Source organism: Lissotriton vulgaris, chromosome 9 (assembly GCF_964263255.1).
Source record: "Lissotriton vulgaris chromosome 9, aLisVul1.2, whole genome shotgun sequence".
Classification (NCBI taxonomy): Eukaryota; Metazoa; Chordata; class Amphibia; order Caudata; family Salamandridae; genus Lissotriton; species Lissotriton vulgaris.
Genome location: NC_141697.1, coordinates 896,046,986 through 896,069,623, shown reverse-complemented (window position 1 = coordinate 896,069,623; position 22,638 = coordinate 896,046,986). Strand labels below are relative to the sequence as shown.

Below are 22,638 nucleotides of genomic sequence, written 5' to 3'. Positions count from 1 at the left end.
AATTAACTCTACCTCCCCCCCCCCCCTCCCCCCCACCGTTCGAACACCCCCAGGAGTCACTGGATCCTCAACGACCACTGAAGCGAGGCGTCATTTATTCCCGGTACTTTCTACTGTGTCAACGGTCATATGCTCCTGGTACATTGTACTGAAATAACTTACCTGACGTGTAACATTTTGCACTCCACATCGATATTATGTGATGCTGCTTAGAACATTGTATATACCAATTGGCTTAATGTATCCTACGAGTGATTCATGCTGTAAAGCGCTCCGATACCTTCGGGTCTGGCTAGCGCTATATAAAACTCATAAATAATAATAATAATAATCTTAAATTGAGACCAAGCATGATGTACTGCTATATCATTTACATACCGTTTTCTATGGATCTTTATTTACATTTGTCATTATAGACTATAAAGAGGAAATCCAAATGGGAGGAAAGTATCAGAGATTGGAAGAGTCTTCAACTGTAATAATATTTGAAGAAAGACTGTCCAACTTAAGCATCAGCCCCAATAACCTGATCTAAGCAATACCAATTGTCAAATGTGTTTTCTTACTTCCCTGTGGCTGCTTTACAAATCTCTGCTGGCTTGAAGATGATGTAGTGTCGTAAGGGTTTGTAATAACAGAACCTTTGTGGCTCCTGATAGATTCCATAGAATTGTGGCATAAGCGTTTAGAGGGTAGTGAAGTGAATGCAGGTTTAGAATGTTGAGTTCGCAGTTACACACAGAAGAATAAGGACGTGTTAAACTAAGCTCTGAGTTTTGGTGTAGTCATTGGCAAGTAGCTAGGTGGGGGAAGATGCTGCAACTTGCAACGAGATAGGGGATAAGTATCCCGAAGATCACCAGTGCTCTCCAAGAGCATTTGCTGTGGTCCAACAAATTGCTTATGCGTGCCACATGTGCCTTCGTGGAAATGTGAAATCGACGTCTGGCATATGTGAAGTCATAGTTCAGCCCCAGTACTATTTGAAGATAATGAAAGCTACACTGCAAAGTCTACACATCAGTGTTTTAGCACCTGCTGGGAAGGCGACACAAGAGGTACTGTGCTACTGCGTAATTCAAATCCATACATTCAGAAAGAGTGATAAAGCAAGAAGAGGATGCAACCAGGTTTAATAAGAGCAGCAAAGTGCAAAATAACACTGCAAACAGAAGTGCAGCAAGGCAGAGATCAACCAGGTGCCAGTCAGCACAAATAGACGCTCAAAGACAAAGTGATACAAGAAATGGTCATTTGATTACCAGTGCTGAAACAGGAGAGCCGTTGTGCCACTTTGCTGGGGTAGGCAACTCCAGAAATAGCACCCGGGGTTGTGCTTGCGGAGCTGTCCATACCTGAATCGGCCCACAACCAAAGCTGCCGGGTGGTGATTCAGAACGACTCCCAAGGTCTCCTAAAAGCAAAGTGCTCCCACTGAGACCAAGAGGGAGGTTAAGATTTCATGGGTTGTCCAAGATGAGTCAGAGGCCAGCACAGAGCAGGGCCTTAGAGATGGCATGGATGAAGATGGTCCTAGCGACCTGCTGACCGTGTCGGAAGTAACTCCACCCTCAGTGCCATTAAATCTCATCAACGGTTACAATGCTGCTGCATTTTGAAACAACAACCGGCATTTGATACCACCAAAAAGTTGAATATTTGTGACAGGTAGACTATCTTAATAGAGATATTTGATGATTTTATTGATGCAACTGAAGAAGCTGATAACAAAAAGACTATCAAGTACCTTACGAACATCGCTGGTGAAGGTGCAAAAGAAGTCATTAAGAAAATACCTCAAACTGACGAAATTACATACAGTCAAATCAAAGCAACCTTGAACCTCAAATTCAATCCAATCCCAATTGTGGATTACGAAAGGTACATCTTCGGTGAAGAATGACAGAAAGTTGGTAAGACCATAGATGAATTTTTTGAGAGACTGGATACGCTCAACAAACACTGTAAGTTCAAATAATTTAATGATGAGGAAGCTATATGCCTCAGAGTGATTGAAGGATGCTTGTCAGATTCTTTCAGATGACGAATGCTGAGACAAACTTAGTATGAGGTGAGCTCTCATGGCTGCCCGAGCTGAAGAGAGTGCTGATTGATAAGCCGCTGACATGGAGGCCGAAGGTGCCCAGAGTGAATCAGTCATGAATGTTAGGAATAAGTCAAAGCACCAGGTCGAGAGACGCCAAGTGAATTCTCAACAGAAAATTAAGTTGTGCTTTAGATGTTCGTTTCAACACACAGATAAATGTCCCGCTCGTGGGTAGAGCTTCAAATGCTTGAAAAGGAGAACCATTTTGTGATGGTGTACAAGGCGAAGGAAAAAGTGTGTCACGGTGCACAGACAAAATGGCCACCCGAAATTCCAAAAGCGACATTTAACGCAAAAACGATAATGCCATCAGCTGAGGCAAATCAGCACCAAACAAAGCTGATTGACCTCCAAATCCTTTGGCATCCTATCAATATCAAGTGAAAGTGGAGAAGATGGTTGTGTTATATCGATGTTTACCTCAGAAAAGCATATGCATGTTGGACTGACCGCCTGTGAAGAAAAACACTGGCCCAAGAGAAATCGACAGGACAAAGCACCAAAGTCATACAAACATTGTCTGAAGATCACATTGAAGTCAACGATTGTTTAATACCTTTCGTTATTGATAATGGTGCATCAATAAATATGCCTAAGGAGAAATATAATGAACTGTCTCTATTGCCCAAAATTATGCCATCGAAAACTAAAATGTATAGGTAGGCTGCATCAACACCACTAAAAAATCAAGGTTCCTTTGTAGCAACGATGAAGCATAAGAAAACAAAAGTACAAGTGCCCATTCATGTGCTTCAATGAATGGCTTCAAGTGCCTGTTTACTCAGCTTCAGCACAGCTGCTGATATGGGACTAATATCCGTGAATTATAACATGAATGCTCGTCACGAAATAGCAAGATAATTCCCTCGTGGTATCGTGTGTTGAGAAACTCAAGACTATAAAAGTTCATTTACACATTATGAGGGCATCAGTCCTATTGCTCAAAGACACAGATGAATGTCCTTTCACTTACAGGAAGCTGTTGAAAAAGAACTTCAATCTTTACTCAAACATGATAACATTGAGCGTTCCACTGGTCCAACTCCATGAGTTTCTCCCATAGTGGTAGTTCCCCTAAAGGAGTGTGAAGGAGCTGTATGCATCTGCATAGATATGAGTCAAGAAAGAGAACGACATCCAGGATCACACATTGCCGATAACACAATTGAATAGTGCAAAGGTATTTTCTCACATGGATCTGGATGAAGGATATCATCAGTTGGAACTTGAGGAGAATTGCAGGTAAATTATAACCTTTTCTACAAATGTTGGTCTGTTCCGTTACAAGAGACAGCGTTTTGGTATGTCATCAGCTGCAGAGCTATTCCAAGATGTCATTCTACATATCATGCAATCTGTCATGAATGCTTTCAATTATAGTGATGACATATTGGTTTTTGGAGCTGCACAGAAGGAGCATGACAAAGCTCTCATGAAAGCGTGTCAGTTGCTCCCTGAGGACGGCTTAACTCTGAATGCCGAGAAATGTGAGTTCGATAAGACAAAGTGAAAGTTTTTTGGCCGTAACTTTTCAGATGAGTGCATGACACCCGATCCAGCTAAAGTACAAGCGCTGTCAACTGCCAACCCCCAACAAGATGTTTCATGTCACAATGACTTGACAAAAAAGAATGCTTCTTTCTTTTGGTCACATGAATGCGAGCAAAGTTTCCAGAAAATCAAGCAAGCTATTGAGAACACTACTGAAATGGCATATATTGATCCAAAGCTTCATACTGAGGTTGTTGTTGATGTTAGCCCTGTTGAGCTGGGCACCATACTTGCACAGCACAAACGACACCCAAAAGCTCCAAGACGTATTGTGAATTATACAAGCCAAAGCTTGTCCCAAACTGAACGTGCTTATTCCCAACCTGCGAATGAAAGCTTAGAAGTGGTGAGGGCTTGTGAACATTTCCACATATTCTTGTATGAGAGAAGCTCACACTTGTGACCAATTAGCAAGCATTATTGACCATATTTGGAAATCTACAGCTAAAACACTTCTGCGCATTGAACATTGGGGTCTGCAATTGCAAAAGTATAATTACACCATCGACGTTGAAGGTAAGATCAGAACCCTGCCAACTATTTCTAATGTGTGCCTCTACAATGCTCTGGCACCCTTTCTAAAATGGCTGAAGCTTACATAAATGTCAAGTACCTCAGCTGCCATATCGTTGGAACAATTGGCGCTGCCACAAGTCAAGACAGTGACATGCTGAGACTGAAAGACATTATTACACATCAGCCATGGTACTAGCATCCTAGACATCTTACCAGTGAAAGTGAATATCAAAAGTTTAATAATGTCGAAGATGAACTGCCTGTTACTTAGAAGGCATTATCCTGAGAGGTTTGAGAATTTTCATTCTGGAGAGTCTGGGACAACACATATTTGAAGTGGCCAATGAAGGACATCGTCACCAAACAAGCTCTCCGAGATTGGCATCTCTGGCTACGACAGCCCCTATTAAATGGTACCACAGGTACCCAGGGCACTGTGACCAGAGAAGGCCTCTAAGGCTGCAGCACTTATTGTGCCACCCTTAGAGGCCCTGTACCCTGACACTCACACACTGCCTTTGCAGGCTGCGCGACTTGGTGAAGAACAAAGTGAAGAGTTGACATGGCACACATCCCTGTGTGTCATACCCACAAACCACTGCCCTGGCATACATCAGTCACACCTCTAGCTGGGTACCCTATGCCAGTGGAGGGGGTACAGGTGCTTGAGCCCTGTACCCCTAGAGTACCCAGGTCCATTCCTGGGCACTGTAAGTTCTGCCATTAAGAGTATATAGTGCTGGGAGTTTGTCATTAAGAACTCCACAACACCAAATTAGCAACACCGAAGACTCGGACGTTTGGTAACAAACTTTTCAGCATTTTAAACCCACACTGATGCCAGTGTTGGATTTAATGTAAAAAGCACCATAGAGGACATCTTAGAGATGCACTCTGAAACTCAACCAACCTCTAGCAACCTGATTGAGTGGCTGCTTACGCTGCCACCACCTGACATGTTTCTGGACCCCTGGGTCAAGAGCTGCTGCTCTCGGGGGCCTGAAACAATGCACATCCTGGGACGAGGTGCTAAAAATTCTCCTCAAGGATGGGCAGGGTACACAAAGGAGAAGCTTCAAAGGCAAGCCGCCTTTGTGAGTCTCCCGAGACCATTTGCTGCTTTCAGCAACTGGCCCCTTCTGGTTCTACTCCCAACTTTGGGCCGGAGAACCGGCGGGAAAAACAAGTAAGGAAGAGAGGTGTGCCAACCTCTGCCAACTCCACCCCTAAGGTGGGGGAGGCGGGGTGAAGCACAACCTCGAGCCCCCGCCATCTTGAGGCTTGGGGCACCCAGCCAACCAGGGACAGGCTCCGGCCCCCTTCCATTGGAGAGTGGCAAAATAGGGGGTGTACCCACTCCAGGGAAAGGACCCATTGGTCCCTGCCCATTACCTACCTGTAACACCCCTAAATTTAGTATTTAGGGGGCACCCTGAACCTTCCTTCCTCAGATCCAGAAATGACAAGATAAGAAGAAGGATAAAAGGCCGTGCAGAGCTAACAAGAGGACAACACCCACTGACTTGGCCCCAGCCCTACAGGCCTGTACCCCCTCGAACCTGCTCCTGTGAAATCCCGGTGTGTCCTGCAGCCAGCAACCTCAAAAACCCTGGAGGACCTGCCTGCCTTCATTTCAAAGACTGAATCTCCTGTGAACACCGGACTTGTTCAAACTGCAGCTTCAGGTGCCAGTCAGAAACAGTGAATCCAGCCCGCTCTGCATTCACCAAACCCAGCTCGAGTGAGAAAACACCACGAGGAGGTTCCCCTGGCGATCCTGACCCAAGATCCGCCAACCCCTGATTTTCCTCAAGCCTCTAGATGACGCCTGCAGCCTCAATCCAGAGGAACCCCCCTATACCGCGACCAGAGCGGGTAAGAAAATCCGACGTCCCAAGGCACCCCTGCACTCGACGCCCCACGGCCTTGTGTGCCCAAACCAACAGTGCCTTACCAACCCTCAACATCCCAACTTACGCATCGAAGTGGTGGTCGCACCTGGAAGATCCTTGTCCTCGAGCCTGCAGTGTTTCTTTGTCCCGGAGGTTCTCCATTGGAAACAACAGGGCACCCGACCTCAAAACAGCACCTTGCACCCGGCCGCCCTAGTGCCGCAGAGGGTGCACCTTTGGTGCTACTTTGGTCCCCAACTTGCCCTGAGCTAAACCCTCGGAGCTTTGCTCCTACAACCTCGTGGCCAGCTTGCCAGCAGCCACCAACCGGAGACCCCCTATCTTCCATAGGATAACATTGGGCCTCAACACTCTGCACCCGGCCGCAATAGTGCCGCTGATGGTGCAATTCCAGTGTATCACTGACCCTGGGAGACCCTTAAGTCTAACCCCAGAACCTTAACTACCACAGTTGTTTACTTACCTGCAAACCAATAACCTGTTTTGTCTCTATAGGATAACATTGACAATTTTCCCTCCAAAAAACGACTAAGTGTGGAGTTTTAAAAACTAAAGATATTCTTTCAAAATCGTACAAATAACCAAAACATGTTTTCTCACCTGTTTGCAGGACATGTCCCAGTGCTGAATCTAAGCATCCAGCACTGAGTTAGAAAAAGTAACATAAAAGTTACTTACCTGCAATTTGTTGACAAAGCCTATTCATTTCAACGTACATCTCAAAAAAGTATCCAAGTGTGGAGTTTTGAAATCTGAAAATATTCTTCAAAAATCGCACAAATAACAAAAATGCATTTACTCACCTGTTTACAGGAAATGCCCCAGTGCTGAATTAGGCATCCAGCACTGAGTTAGAAACAGTAACGTAAAAGTAAATTACCTGCAATTTATTGAAAAAGCCCAATGTGCTGTAAATGCTATGTTCTATATCCAGTAACTTAATACTGAAAAGTATGTAATGCTTACCTGTACCAGGCTTGCTAGATTCTAAAAATAAACAACAGTATATTTTTATACAAAAACAATTGGCCTAGAGTTCAGTTCTTGAGTGTGTGAATTCATTTGCTGACTGAGTGTGTACATCACATGCTTAACACTGTCCTCTGATACTGCCTTACTGCTGGACCAAGCTAACTCTATTAGAGAGTAAGGTTCTATCTAACTTTAACCTCTGCCTACCCCTGGGGACACTTGGACTCTATACACACTATACCTCATTTTGGTGTGGTATATATAGAGCCAGTTTCGTACACTGATGTCATTGTAGAGACTGGGTCTGAACAGACACGGGAAGGATCCCAGACTGCTGCTATTTCGCCATCATCAGCGCTTGTCAGGGGCATTTCTACTGCCTATCCCCAGCTTCTAAAGAAACGGTCGGGATGTATGTTTAAACACCACAAAGACTTACTGAAGAGCTCTAATTGTAAATGTTTGTAAAAAAATCTTTTCTATTTAACAGAGGGGGAGATGTAGTGTTGTGTGAGTTTGTAATAACGGAATCTTTGTGGCTTCTGATGGATTCCGTAGAACTGTGACATAAGCATTTAGGGGCACATGCATCAAAATTTCATTTTTGCGATTACCAAATAGAAATTTTTAAGAAATCACTATTTGGTAATCGCAAAGTGCAATGCTCAAAATAGGGTGCAGATAGCAATTCACTAATTGCGATTCTTTAAGAATTGCAATCGCAATCTCCTTAGGCCCCCCTGAGGCACCCCTTACAAAAAATGTGCACATGTAAGGCACACACATGCCCTAGGGGAATGTGTGTGCCACATGGCACTTTGAAAAATGCAGTTTTGTGCATTTTTCGAAGTATACACATGGTTGACATCAACTTCTAATTAATGTTAATTAGCGTTTCCTAAATGTACACTGCGCATTTTGGAAAGGCTTCTTGCATGTGCATTAGAGAACCACAAATTACAATTCCCTATTTGCATCCGCAATTTAGGTAATTGCTAGATATTGCAATTAACTAAATTTCAAATCCAAAAACTTTCATGCATAGCAAAAGGCCATTTTGCGTTTGCAAATGGCCTATTTTTGCGAATCACACTGTTTGCAATTGCAAAATTGCTTAATGCATGTGCCCCTTAGAGTGCAATGAAGTGAATACAGGTTTAGAATGTTGAGATTATGCTTACACATATAAGAATAAACATGTGTTGTTCTAAGCTCCATGTGTGGCGTAGTCATTGGTGAATACCCGAGCTGGGGAAGATGCTACAGATGCCTGGATCCAGCTGTGGCAGACATTCCTCTGGAAGGGTTATCTTTTAGGCAGAAGGGGTTAACTTGCCTTCTGAGAGCAGGCTTTATAGAAAGAATATATCCCCTCTATATCCTTTACTTGAGAGGCTTCTCTTTGCTTCCAAACATGGAATAAAAGAAGGTTTGCTGACATTGCTTGTCTAATGTAAATAATGATAGAGTCCTCACAATCAAATGTATGCATGGACCAGGGAAGTGGAGCAGATTGCTTTTTGTTAAGTATTTATGCATGTATTAGCTTGGGAAGATTCTGCGTTTGTAATGGGATTGCAATTGGTCTGCACTATTTTTTCAGGCTGAGCTGCAAGAGCTATGACCGTATATTTGTTCACATCGCATGGATCTTATTACTTGATGCTATATTGAAGTTCTACACAATCTCAACTAACAATAACATTTAAAAAAATTAAAAGTATTTATGCATGTGTTGATGTGCTCCTGTTTCCACTTATGCATGTGAGGAGCTTGGAATTCATACAAATCTACAACTAGGACATTGTCACAGCTTCCTAAGAGAAGTCAGTAAATTCCTCTTTGAAAATCCAGAAGGACAGAAAAGCATTCAATGATTGTAGGTAACTGCGACCCACTAAACACTGCTCTTCAGGTGGAGGTTTGAGACATAGGCCAAAACGCATATCACCTCCCACTGTCTGACAGAACAGTGACCTAATCCCTACATCTTCTCCTCCCGTAAACGGTGGGGAGGGAAGCATTGGTGCAGGTAGTTCTAGCCCTGGTCATTTCCCACATAGACTAGGCTAACTTCCTGTACTTCATCTGCCATTATATCTAGTCAAAAGACAGCAACTTGTGCAGAATCAACCCGCAAGACTGATCTTTCATCTGCCGAGATGGCAACATGTCTCCCCTCTCATGAGGAAGCTACATTTGCTCACCGTATCCCAACGCTGTGCCTTCGAAATTGGATGCCTTATTTTCAAATCCTTACATGGCACTTGCCCAGAATTCATCTCCAATATCATTCAGAGATATATACCCACCCACAATTTTCACTCAGTGCACATGAACCTTTTGGTTACCCCGTACTATAAATCAAAGCAGCCTGGTGGCAGCAGATTTGTGGTGCTGGTCCCCTTTTTTTTTGGGACGCCCTGCCCCTTGACATCAGATCCTGTACAGACCTCCTGAGATTCAGGAAACGCCTCAAAACATGGCTGTTTACTCAGGCATATGAATAACCAGGCATATGAATAACCCTCCAGGACTCTGGTCACTTCTATATAAAGCACCAAGAAACCAACCGGTGTACACAACATTTTAACATAACATGGATACAACACAGACTAAGTAAACATCACCCATATGATGAAAAGGAACACTGATACAAATACACATTCCTTCTGTGGGGTATAGGACATTGATCTTAACATGCAACTCAACCTTATTGAGTTGGAATGTTGAACCAAGTGCAATAGAGCATGTCTCTTTGTACACGGACAGAGAACCATGAGGCAAATTCACAACTTATCCCACATTCCATCATGCAAAATAACTTCTTCATACACAAAACGCTGAACTGTGACCCCACGATTTTGTTTAGCCTGATCTTACCACGGTGTCTGGCTCAGGGATTTGGACTCCACTGAAGTAAAGATTGGAGCTATACACCTGCTGGTGGTGAAGAGTAAGGTCACCTGAGGAGGAAAAGAAGGAAGAAAATGACGTAGCATCTTAAAATCAAATTAAAGGGGTTGCTCTTAATTAGTCAAGTTCATCTCCGTTGAGACAAACTCAGAGACTTGCCAAAAACCTAATAAAACAATTAGTGCAAAGGATAATAAATGTTATGGTGTCCAGAATTTTAAAAGGGCTAAAAACTTTTCATTCTCTGGTGAGCCCAGGAGAACTAATCAGAATTATCTGTATTAATTCTCCTGTTGAGCACCATAGTAGCCTACGAAAGGCATCCAAGAGCTAAAAAAAAGTGAAAGAAAAATGACAAAGGTCTAGCTTATGATCTTGTTTTAACTGCATTCGGCATCTTTAGAAATAACTTTTGCTGACAGCGAAGGTTCCTTGCTGATAATTAGATTGTGAATTGATTTTACAGATACACTATAAATAGCCCACAAGAGTCAAGCCCTTGAACTAAATTCTGGCTTGTGCTAGTAAATAGTTTAGCCTGCAAAGATCAGGGGTGACACAGGTCCATCTTTGTAGAAATGTAACTGATGAGGCAATTGAGTATTGTAATCTGGCTGTTAAATCAAGTGAAATTGAGATGAGCACATTTCCCTGGTCAAAGTATGAAACTGTATTGTGGTAAGTTAGAAAGACGAGTGAGTTGAGTCAGTCCAATAGAAGGTTAGACTTCAAGATAGACAATCTTTCTACTTTTACCATGCCAAAAGTCAGTTTGAATAGAATATGATACTGTTCTGTGTATGTTAGACGTGTCAGCCTTAGGACGGTCTTCCTCCAAAGGTTTTGCCTTCACTACTTCTACTTTGCGGAAAATTGTTCTTGTTGGCTTTGGGACTTTGTACAGTTTACCACTGCTAACCAGTGCTAAAGTGCTTGTGATCACTCCTTAAAACATAATACAAATTGCCTACACCTGATTGCCTTACCACATTCAATGTATTTATAAGTCCCTAGTAAATTGGTACAACATATACCCTGGGTCTGTAAATAAATGCTACTAGTGCGCCTGCAGCACTTTTGTGCTACCTATTTAAGTAGCCCTTTAAAACATGCCTCAAGCCTGCCATTGCAGCTTGTATGTGGTTTTAAACTGCCTATTCAACCTGATAAAAGACCAATTGTGCCAGGCATAAACCTCCCTTTTTAATAATTGCAAATCACCCCTGAGGTAGGCCCAAAACCACCCATGGTGCTGAGTGCACTGTATTTGAAAAGTTGCACACATACTTTTAAGTTTTACATGTCCTGGCAGTCAAAACTCCTAAAATAGTTTTTCACTATTGTGACGCTTACCTCTCCCATAGAATCACATTGGGTTACCTTATTATATTTAATAACTGCTAACATTTGATTGGGAACATGTGGAAATATCATGTCTGGACTCTAATGAATTGTCATTTTAAATCCTCCTTAATGGTAAAGTTGGATTATATATTACAATTTTGAAAATGTGACTTTTAGCAAGTTGGCATTCTCCTTACCTAAACATTCTGAGACCTGCTATATAAGGGGCTCCTTGAAAGCTCTAGGTCCCTATGTCACCGTGCATGCTTGCACTGTCCCTCTCCAACTTGTGGTTGCACCCATTTTCCCTCCATGCATTCACCTTGTTACAGGCCGCGTTGTTTCCATGAGGCACTGCAAAGCATATTCCTGCTTAAAGCATAGGCATATTCACCTCATAGCACCTTTCACCCACCTTGCCAAAGACTCTATGCCACCATTGGACCACATATTTCCCAGCGGTTTGCTGTACAACCATACTGGTATGTTCACTGAATATACCCTGTATTCCATGGTTGTTACCACTATAATGTACAGGGGGTTTCTGTACTGCCAAGTATGTTATGCCTACTGTTATTTTCCTAGAGTACATATACTGTGTTTTCACTAACCTACTTAATATTTCCTTTGGGTGATTGCTTAGTTCCAGTTTAGACTGGTTCTCGCAGGCTCCCACAAGATTTCCAAAGGCAGTCGAAATCTTGGTAGAGTGGGATAAATCTCGTCCTCCATCTTTGTTCAACCCGCTATTTAAGGGAACTGAGTCTGGACTGCATTGCTTGGTATTAGGGCAGTTCCCGGTAGTGGTCATCTTCCACAAGTTTGCAGCCTTTCAACCGAGGAGAACTCTGGGCCCCTCCAGGTGAGAAGGGTCTTAGTGAACCGCTAGTGTGAAAGACTATTCTGACTTACTGCAACCACCTGCCTTTATTCAGGATTGCAGTGAAGCTTTTAGTTTAATTTTTCTTGAAGTGGGAACGTCACATATAACAGACTCACTTCAAGTGCAACTTCATTCCACCAATTTAAGAGTATTTTAAAGCACTCAATATCTAAGGCAAATGGTGTGTAGGCATGCTCTTAAGACTGAACCAAAGGATACTGAGATGAAAATCAGTCTGTATAGCAATTGTAGCCTAGTGTGAGAATAACACTGCTTTCTTGAAGTAACAAACTATGCTTCTGAATAATTCTTTCAGTAGACAACACTCCGATGAAAGTTCAAGGAGAGAAATCATGTTAACTGTCAGTTAACACGACTAACAGTGTGACTAACAGTTTTCTTCCACAGGTAAGACACTAAGTAATATAACCCAGTATTAACTATGATTGGTTTTCTGTGAACGACAAAGGAAAATAAATGAACATCTTGTCTAACTTCAAGGAATCTCTTGTTACAGATCTTCATCCCTGCAGTATCCTCGCTAATTCCTTTCCCTTCTTCTGGCCACTCTGAAACTCTGTCATTCTAACTGCAAAGTAGGTGCAGCCAGAAGGTGAGCATTTTGAGGGTACGGCTCCCAGGGAATGTGGTATCCTGTCATTCTAGGAGCTTCCAGCTGCTGGGAATGTGAATTGCTCCCCGATCAGGAATGCATATTGGGCCTAAGCAGTGAATAATAGGTTCTTGGTGTAGCTGGGAGAGGTTCATCCTGCCAGGATGGGATGGGCGGAGCTGTTATCTGCAGTTATTAGTATGTCAAAGAAGCTGCCTCAGCACATTCACAAATAACTAGACACCAGGCTTTTGTCACCTCAGACATCTTGGGACCTGAGCAAGGAGGAAGGACCTTCCAGAACCATCTGTGGGGGTAAAACTCTAGGAGTTTCTTCAAAGCTGGCACCAGGTCTAAACATGGGGCTGTCAGAACCACTCATCAGTACACTCATGGACCTATGGAAGACTTCAGAAGGAATGCCTTGTAGTTCAGGAGACTGCACTGCTGCTTGAAGACTTCCTTGTTTCTGAGAGGACTGCCCTGCTGCTTGAGGCCTGTCTTGTTTCTCAGAGGACTGCTCCTCTTCTACCAGAGGACTACCCTCCTACTTGAGGCTTGGGGTATTATTCAGGGGACCACCTTGCTGCTTGAGCCCTGCCTTGCTGCTTGAAGGAAAGAAGACCATCTCCTTGAGCCTAGAACTACAAGAGTGACTTCAAGGGTCAGTTGGCTGACCTCCTATTCTGAGTAACAGGGACACAACAAGCCTCAGAGGCCTCCCTGCAATAGCCCAGCTGACCTGCTACAACAGGCTCTGCCTGAACCTGGAACTGCACTTGCCTGGACCTGGTTGAGCCCTGCTGGCCTCAGCTGGACTGAGTTCCTGCTCCCCAAGTTGTGCCTCCCCAGGACCCGGACCCTTGGCTGACATCAGTTGAGCTCTTCCTGCAAAATCCTAAAGTTTTGAACTCTGTGCGCTGGGCTTTGAGAAGGTAACTGTTTCATTGGGGCTAACCTGGCCCCTGTATTTGACCCCCACTCCATCGCAGTCGACCTGAACTTGTGAAACCCAGCTATCTCCTTCTGCTTTTTGGCGTTAGTTTTACTCAAACCTTAAAAGCTGCATATCTCTGGTTCTACATGTTGGATTTTGTCATTTTGGTCAAATTCTATTTGTTATATTTTACTCTATCTTTCTAAATAGGTGTAGGATTTTTCTTGTGTTGTGTTTTCATCTCAATATTGTTTGTGTGCTGCATAAATACTTTATACATTGCCTTAAGCTAGGCCTGACTGCATTTGTGCTAAGCTGCCAGAGGATTAAGCACAGGTTAATATAGCGACTTTAGTAGTTCACCCTGACAAGGATTGCGGTAGTTGCAATAAAAGGGTTTTCACCCACCTTAATCAGAAATCCCAATTTTCTACAATGTATCATTGGAGTTCTAGGAAGATTTGAAGTCCTTGTTGAACCAGAGCACAGGCAAAGATAACTCTAGGAAAGTAAATGGCCAGAACATCTAAGGGCATATTTACAAAGAATTGCCATAGGGCAGGGCTGCAACTCATTTTGCTGTGCTGCCCTATGCCAATTTGAAATGGCAGGATTGCACAATGTTTACAAGATACAGTGCATTCCTGCCCTTTCAGCTAGTGCCGACACACAATTAGAGGCTGTGCACCAACACAGGCTCTCTTGCACCAGGGTGCAAGGGTGTCTGTGATGTTAGCACAATTGTGTTTGTGTAGGAAGGGGCCCCTTCCTGCACAAAAACAATACAAGAGACGTTTTCCTCATTCTATGTGTGCTGCAGAATGCAGCACATATGGAAAGAGGGAAAAAATAGAAGAAATGTAAAAAAGTCTCCTCATTACGCTTGCTCTAGGGAGGCGCAAGGTTTTGCCACTGTCCCGGGTTAACAAGATGATGTACATCTGAAGCAGTGTCAAATTCCATGGGTGTTGAGTGGGAACACACAGCAATACCCATGAATGGCTCTTTCACGCAGAGTACGGCAAGGCAGCGACTTGCGCTACTTTGCCTTACTCCATATCTACAAGACCATGAAAAGCCACGAAGGCTGGCTTCACGTGGCCTTGTAGATATGCTAAGCCTTTTGCGACACAGAACGTCACAAAAAGTGACGTGACGGCAGTGCACAGGGCTTGTAAATATGGCCCCTAGTGCAAAGGGCTCAGTGTTTGGATAAACAGAACACATAATTTATTGCCAGAAGTACTATTTTTTCTTCTCTTCGTTTACCCCTTTTCATTCACCCTCTGAAGAATCAATGAATTGATGTGCATAGAGTAACTCTTTCAGGCTTGGATTTAAACGCACACCAAGAAATAAAAAAAGTTAGGCTTCATTTTTCCTAAATCTAAGGTGGCTAGTTTCGCTAGTTGAAGGATGCAAACCAGGGATCCTTGAACTAGTAGGCATTTGCTTTGTTTTGAGTGGCAACATGTCCAGGGTTCAATCCCTCACACTCCATGAAGATCATCCTTCTCCCATCCTTATCTCTATGCTATACTATACTCTATGTTCTATGCTATACTCCAAATAACTCTCCATAAGATAAAAGATCACTGCCTCCAACCACTTAGCAACCATCCTAATTCCTTCTCAGGGAAGGTCTCTTCTGCTTCTCATCTTGCCTTCCTTCTCTACCTCAGTCACTATGCCCATCATCCTGCCTGTGATATCATTACCTGCTTTTCAACCCTTCACATTCCCGGCGCAGTTTCTCCTTATTGCCGCAGAATTACCTTTAGAGCCTGGTTACAAGTTGAGGTGTTATTTATCATCCCGATAAATAACGATAACGATAACACAGGGTACGTCATTTACCGGGTGTTATTAAATATCACCTGTTATGAGCTTATGGGTAATAATAGCATGCGGATTTGGTGTTTAGCATAAAATCCGAGGACCTCATTTACTAGGCCCTAGATGCACTTTTGTGCCCTTGAAGGATCACTTTTTTGTCACTCTGGTGGCGTAATGTGCTGCAGCATATTTACAAGTCCACGCAAAGCCACTTTGCGTGGCTTTTCATAGCCTTGTAAAAATCTGTTCCTTTCATGCAGAACACTGCGTGAAAGGGGTGCTCCATGTTTGTTGCTGTGGATATTCCCACACTACACTCATAGAATCTGAAGCATTTCCAGATTCACGAAGAATCGTAAACCTGGGAATGCATCAGATTCTAACGCCACCCTAGGGGTGGCGTTAGTGAGGTGTACTGAGGAGAAATAGCCTGATTATTACTCATATGTTCCTCTTTCCATGTGTGCTGCAGAATGCAGTACACATAGGAGGAAATCGCCTCCATTGATTGATCTTGTGCAGAAAGGTGTCCCCCACACAAAATCAATCATCCCCGCAACGCAGGCGGCCTGAAACATGGTTCAAGGGTGCCTGCCTTGGTGCTAAGATGCTTTTATAGCACTGGTGCATGGGCCAGTACAGGAATACACTGTATTCTTGTAAATATGGTGCTTTCCTGCACTTTTAGAATGACGCAGCACTGCACAATTGCTTTCGGCATTGTGCGGCACCATTCTATTGTAAATGAGCCCCCTGTTAAATTTCGGCAGATTTGAACTGCTGAAATTTAACGAATGTTGGGTTATTTGCATCTGGTAATTATTGGATGTGTAAAATAAAACCAAACTCATAATTCCGTCCGTGCTTAAACAGAGATTTATGCAAAGGACAGTATTAACTGCCCAATTTGTAATCAGAGATTTGGTCTTAAGCCTCACCCATTTTTCCTTCTATCCCTCAATATCACTTCTTCCTTCTCTTCATTTAAGACACATTTATTGGTTACTAAAGAGACTCGAGGGCATATTTACAATAGAAGTGGCAGAGTGGCGTCACTTCTAAAACGCAGGGTTGCACCGTATTTACTAGAATAAGGTGAAGCCCTGCATTTATCCCTGCGCTGGCGCTAAATGTAGCAGCCTAGAGCCGACGCAGGCACCCTTGCACCATAGCGAAAGGGTGCTTGCGTTGAGTGGAAGGACTGTTTATGTGCAGGAAGAGGCCCCTTCCTGCACATAAACAATCTGAAATGACGTTTTGTAACTTCTATGTGTGCTGCTTTGTGCAGCACACATAAAAGTTGCACTCGTCATTTTTTTCATGATTATTTATGTGCAGGAAGGGGCACCTTCCTGCACATAAAAAATCAATTATGTTTTGCTGTTTCTATGAGTGCTGCACAATGCAGCACACATGGAAACAGCAAAAACTAGGCGAAATCAAGGATTTGGTCTCGTTTTCCTGGGTCTTAATTTTGGTGCTGCCCCATATTTACGTCACCCGTGTAAATATGGGCGGCGTCAAAATCAATGGTTGTTGCAGTGGAACGGTCATCACAACACCCATTGTCCGCCCCATTCACGCTAAGTATAGCGTGAAAGGGTACCTTATTTACACGTTAAGTGGCTTAATGCTGCCTTGTAAATAAGGCCAAGCCCATATCACCACAGGCGATAGGGGCTTGTAGATATGCCCCTGGGGGGAAACAACCTTTACAACGCAGCTTTTACAACGCACTACCATTACAACAAAACTTTTACAACGCAACATCCATTACAACGCATGCATTTACAATGCAACCATTACAACGCATGACACTACAACGCACACCACTACAACGCATGTCATTACAACGCAGTCATTACAATGCATACCATTACAACTCATAGCATTACAACACATAGTACCCTTACACTATCCAACACTTACCCTACTGTTGCACCCCCTGGAGTTAGATTAGTAATTTTTACCCCTACACTATCCAACACTTACCCTACTGTTGCACCCCCTGGAGTTAGAATAGTAATTTTTACCCCTACACTATCCAATACTTACCTTACATGCAATGTAATGTTATGCGTTGTAATGGTATGCGTTGTAAAGGTAGTATGCGATGTAATGGAATGCGTTGTAAAGGTAGTTTTTAAAAGTTCGTTGTAAATGCTTGCGTTGTAATGGATGTTGCGTTGTAAAAAATGTGTTGTAAAGGTAGGCGTTGTAAAAGTATGCGTTGTAACGTCATACATCCGCCCCTGGGTTTGGTCATTATAAATATGCATTTCATTAACTTCCAACCACATTTGTAGCATGTTCCAAAGTGCTTTTGCGTTATGAGAGTGTAATACATTAGAAATACAATGTAAAATCCAATGTAATGTTTCTTCCAGATCCTAACCTCTGGCAGACGAATAGAAGAGGATATTTAGCTGCTTACCCAGAGTTTTCCTGATGAGGTAGAGCTGGTCCACATCAGAGCGGCCTGGCCACAGAGGGTTCCCAGAGATCAGCTCCGCAAGTACACAGCCAATAGCCCAGACATCCACTGGGGGTCCATACTGTGTGTCCCCAACAAGCAGCTCCGGGGCCCGGTACCAGCGTGTGGCCACATAATCTGTGTAATAGGCATCAGGTCCAGCTGCAAAGGCGAGGAAGAAAACAGAGTGACTCCTGATGGTCCTGCAGCTATTCCTGATGTTACCTGACACTTTCATGCACTGTTTTGTCAACCACTTTAGAGCCATCACCCACTTCCAAAGCTTTTTGCTTCCTTCAACCCTAACATTCCCCATTTCGTATGCAGTCCTAATTTCATATTTTTTGCATGCTATCCATGTAATCAATAACCTTGCTCAACCCATTTATCTCCATATTCATATGTTTGCCCATCGTACATCCATCTATTCAGCCATACATCCAGACCAACCCAAATGTATTTATCTATCCATCCATCCACCCATCCAATTAGATAGCTAGCCTGTGCCAGCCTCATCAATCCTTGTGTTTGGATGAATCTCCCGTTTCCAGAACCTCTGGCTAATACCCAGTCCAACCCTTCCTTTCTCATACGTACTGAACATGGTGGCGAAACCGAAGTCACAGAGCTTCACAATGCCTCGCTTGGTGAGCAGGATGTTTTCAGGTTTCACATCTCGGTGGATACACTGTGGAGAATCAGAAACAGGGATATGTTATGAGTAGAGATTCATCTTCAGGTCATCATAATGGGACTGTCTGTAGGAAATGAAGTTTACATAAGAGAAACAGATCTGAGAACATCGATTAGCTACTTTATCAGTGCCCCTTTGTAATTCCAAATTCTGAATACAGACAGGCCGCTTTAATGTTGCTGCTTGGTTCCTTTTCCTTGGAAAGTTCTGTATTGTTTGGGCGCGTTACGCATATTCTTCAGGTTCAACATATATATTCACTTTCTAACTTTCATGCAAGCTTAATGAAGGACGAGCTGAGGCTGATACCATTATACAGCTTTATTCAAAAATACATAGGACACGTGACCCAAAGTATAGTAGAAACCCTATGCCAGTCACTTTCAATAGTGAGACAGCCGTTCATCCTATGATCAGCTAGGAGAAACACCTATACACTGAGAAAGGTCAAAGTTATTCCTAAGATGTGTTCAACCATTTACAAGGCTAAAGGATACTTTCTAGGAGCCTGGCCACCGGGGCGGAAAAGCGGCGGACGGTCTTTACGTCCGCCACGGTCCCCCCTGCCATCCTAATATGGCGGGGGGGAATTCTGGTGATGATGTCGGGCGGATTGACCCCGCCAGGCCAGCGGTGGCTACCGCCAGCCTGGCGGGGTAATTCGCCCGACATCATAATGGGCCCCTAGATGTGGGGCAAATGCATTTTGCATGCAAAGCTATTTAAAACATTAGAGCATGTTGCTATGAGTATGTATTAACTGTTTGTGCTTTGAAAATCTGCACTGGTGCATGTTTATGCTATGTTGTACATTGCACATTTTTGCATGTTGTGCACAAATAATAGAAAAGCTGCTTTAAACTAATAGCTATTGCTAGGTAATAACTAATACAGGGTACTAGTATGGGGGAGATAAACATAATGGGTTTTACTTAATAAATTAATATTCTTTTGTGTTTGTTTTGTTTTTGTGCCCAAAATAAAATGGATGCCTACGAATCCTGCATGGGTGAGAATTGTTAGCAGTGTGCTGAATGAGAGACGCATGCGCAGAAGATTGTGCCAGCTACATGAACTGCCAAGTGCCTCGAGTAAAGACAAATGGGTCAATGCCACAATGAACTGTACACTCTTGTCATTGTGTCAATGTACCAGTGTTTGTGGGAGAGTGTCATCCTTGCATGCAATGTGAAAGCGAGAAGGAAATAGACTGATACATATTTTCCTATTAAATGTTGCAATATTTGTATGATTATTGATGGTGAAACATATGACTGTATTAAGCCTTAACACTTCCTTTGTTAAAACTGGTATGAGTTGGATTTGCAATGCGAGAACAGGATGGTGAGACCCTCATGCCACCTATACTAACCAATCACAGTGCGAGTTTCTACTGAAACTGCCACATTATTAGTGTAGTCAGCCAAGAATTAGAGTATACATAATGACCCCCTCAGGGGGCATGTCAGCCTTCGGCTTAGAAGAGAGATGAGGAGAGGGAGCAGATTCTGACCAGACATCATATGGGTTAGGTACGTGAGCATTGCAGGCGCAGCCTTGGAGGAGATTGCATCTGAAGAAAGACCTTGTTCATATTTTTCTCAGCGAGTCCTTGCACGTCATATTTTGGCAAGGCAGATCACATTCCTCTGTGGTCTTGTGAAGGAGGAGCATTTTCAAGGAACAGCCTCTCTGTCAGACAATGGAGAGGGAGAGAGACAGATGAACAGACCAGGGCAGAGAAAGCAACTGAGGGAACAGGTTTAGATTTAGATGCTAAAACTCTAACTTTATGCTTTGACTAATTAACTAGTTTTGAAAAGATTTCTTTGCCTTATGCATTTATTTCTCTTTATGGGTGATTTTTGCCAATTATTAATTATTGATTAGCCTTGCAAAACTCACTCTTGAATTATATTTTTCCTGAACTCTTTAAATAATTCTACTGGCATTTGATGCCTCATTCCCTTCCTTTATGGAATGCCTTGTATTCAGTCTGTAATATGTTCTGTAATTAATTCTATTTTTCCTATTTTCAATTCTGTAACCTGATTGATATTTGACTAATGAATAAAGGGTCAGAGAACCTTAACTTTTAACTAGAAAATAAAACCCTTTAAAAGACTCACAATTCTCTTTATTGACGTAAATATTAATTACATTTTGATTTTTTATGTTTATGTAAAGACTCCTGGAAGTGATACATGGTGGCAAAGGTCCATTACCTTTAAATCAGTAAACTAGAGGTAAATGATATTTTGCATTGAGAAATTACAGCTGGATCACCAGTATCTAAAAATATGTTCGAAGAACTGTATAAGTTGTTGACTAGCTGTGTCTGCTGAGTTTCGTGCAGATTTTAAAGAGGTGTTTACAATGTAATGTTTTCCCCTCTTCTACAGTTACATTTCCTCTCTTTTGAAACTTCTCTGGAAGGTGTTTCATTAACTCCCCCACTTCATCTCACAGTCAATGGACATATATATTTACCAAAGTGTTGGTGTTGGATATAGACCATTGTGTCACAGCTGATGTCTCAATTTTTCAGCCAACTGCTTTCACTCCTTTACTTTCCTTATCTGGGGGGAGACCTATGTGTGGCTAATGACAGAGCTCTCTTTCTGACTGTGTCTTCAAACTTAATCATGGAATGAAGAAGAGCCCAAGGATTAGTCTTATGACTTTCAAACTTGATCATGCTCAGACATCTGATCTGCATTCCTGTCTTTATGATATTGATCTTGCTCTGAAGTTGAGGCTGATGGTTTGCTTCGTGTAGTCAAATTCACTCTTGTCATGTCAGTTTGTCCTTATTTAGGCAAACTTGATCACTGTTTGAGTCAATAGATTTATACTTTCCTTTTTGGACCTTGAGCAATATGTGTCCATAGATCTAAAACTTTTATTAACTCCTTCCCATCACCCTTCATTTTGTTTCTGGAAGGATTTAATTTACGACATTCATAAACGTCTTTGACACAATGCTTTTGTATGCCACAGATTCCAACTTATGCACCTCCTTATATGAATTATTCGACACATATACAGTTGGGTTCGATACTCTGGGCTGATTTTGGCAGTCCTCCTGTTGGTATTCCACTGTCGCGTCGACAGAAGGACCGCCAAGCCCGTAGTGTGCCAGCCAGATGGATTTTGAGTGCAATCCGTGGAGGGCGGGCGGTGCTGCGGCAGTCTCACAGTGGTGGGCTGTTAGGCTCATAGGAGGGCCTAACACGCAGCCCACTGCTATGACATTGCCTGCAGCACGTTCCGACACAGTGTGTCATGCATACCATGCAGGAACAGAGGTTCAATTACAGGGGGGAAAAACACATGCACCCCCAAGCCCAGTTAGGGCCCCTTTAGTTGCCTCTACGCCACCATTTTCATGGAGGGCTCACCACCATGAAAAGGGCAGTGATAAGGCAATTCGAAATATGATCTGCATTGCCTGCACTGGCACCGCCAGTTTATTCAGGCCAGTTGCAAACCTCATGGTCTCATGGCGATCCAACTGCCACACTCAGAATACTGCAGGCGGACCCGCAGTGTGGAGCCACAGGTCGAAACACCACCACGAGTATTGCGGTCCTGACGACCGTTGTACTTGTAATAAGGCCCAATACCTTTCAATTGGATTTTAGTATCCTTTGTCAAAGGCACCGTGGTCTTAGGGTCTCTTTCCAATATTTTTCAAGAAATGTTTCTGCACCTTCAAGGCTTTTTGGAGTCTGTGCCAAAGTGTGTTTCCTCTGAGCCACCTCAGAAAAATATCTTTCTCGTCCTAAGAAAAGCCCATCTCCTCCTTCAATGGGTTTATTTCTCTTTTGGTTTCTAATTCTCATTGAGCCATATCAATCTTAGCCCAATGAGCCAAAATTAT

At 43.0% G+C, this 22,638-nt stretch overlaps 1 protein-coding gene across 2 annotated transcripts in view; it reads right to left on the bottom strand.

Annotated features, from left to right (window-relative positions):
- The window catches only part of LOC147692460 (cyclin-dependent kinase-like 1), a 304,602-nt gene that overhangs the window by 65,908 nt on the left and 216,056 nt on the right, over nucleotides 1-22,638 (bottom strand). For both annotated transcript variants that reach the window (XM_086938671.1, XM_086938672.1), the window contains exons 5-7: nucleotides 18,659-18,749; nucleotides 18,023-18,223; nucleotides 9,943-10,025 (exon numbers count right to left, since the gene is read on the bottom strand). In XM_086938671.1, coding sequence (XP_086794797.1) covers nucleotides 9,943-10,025; nucleotides 18,023-18,223; nucleotides 18,659-18,749 — 375 coding nt within the window. The remainder of the gene's footprint in view (nucleotides 1-9,942; nucleotides 10,026-18,022; nucleotides 18,224-18,658; nucleotides 18,750-22,638) is intronic.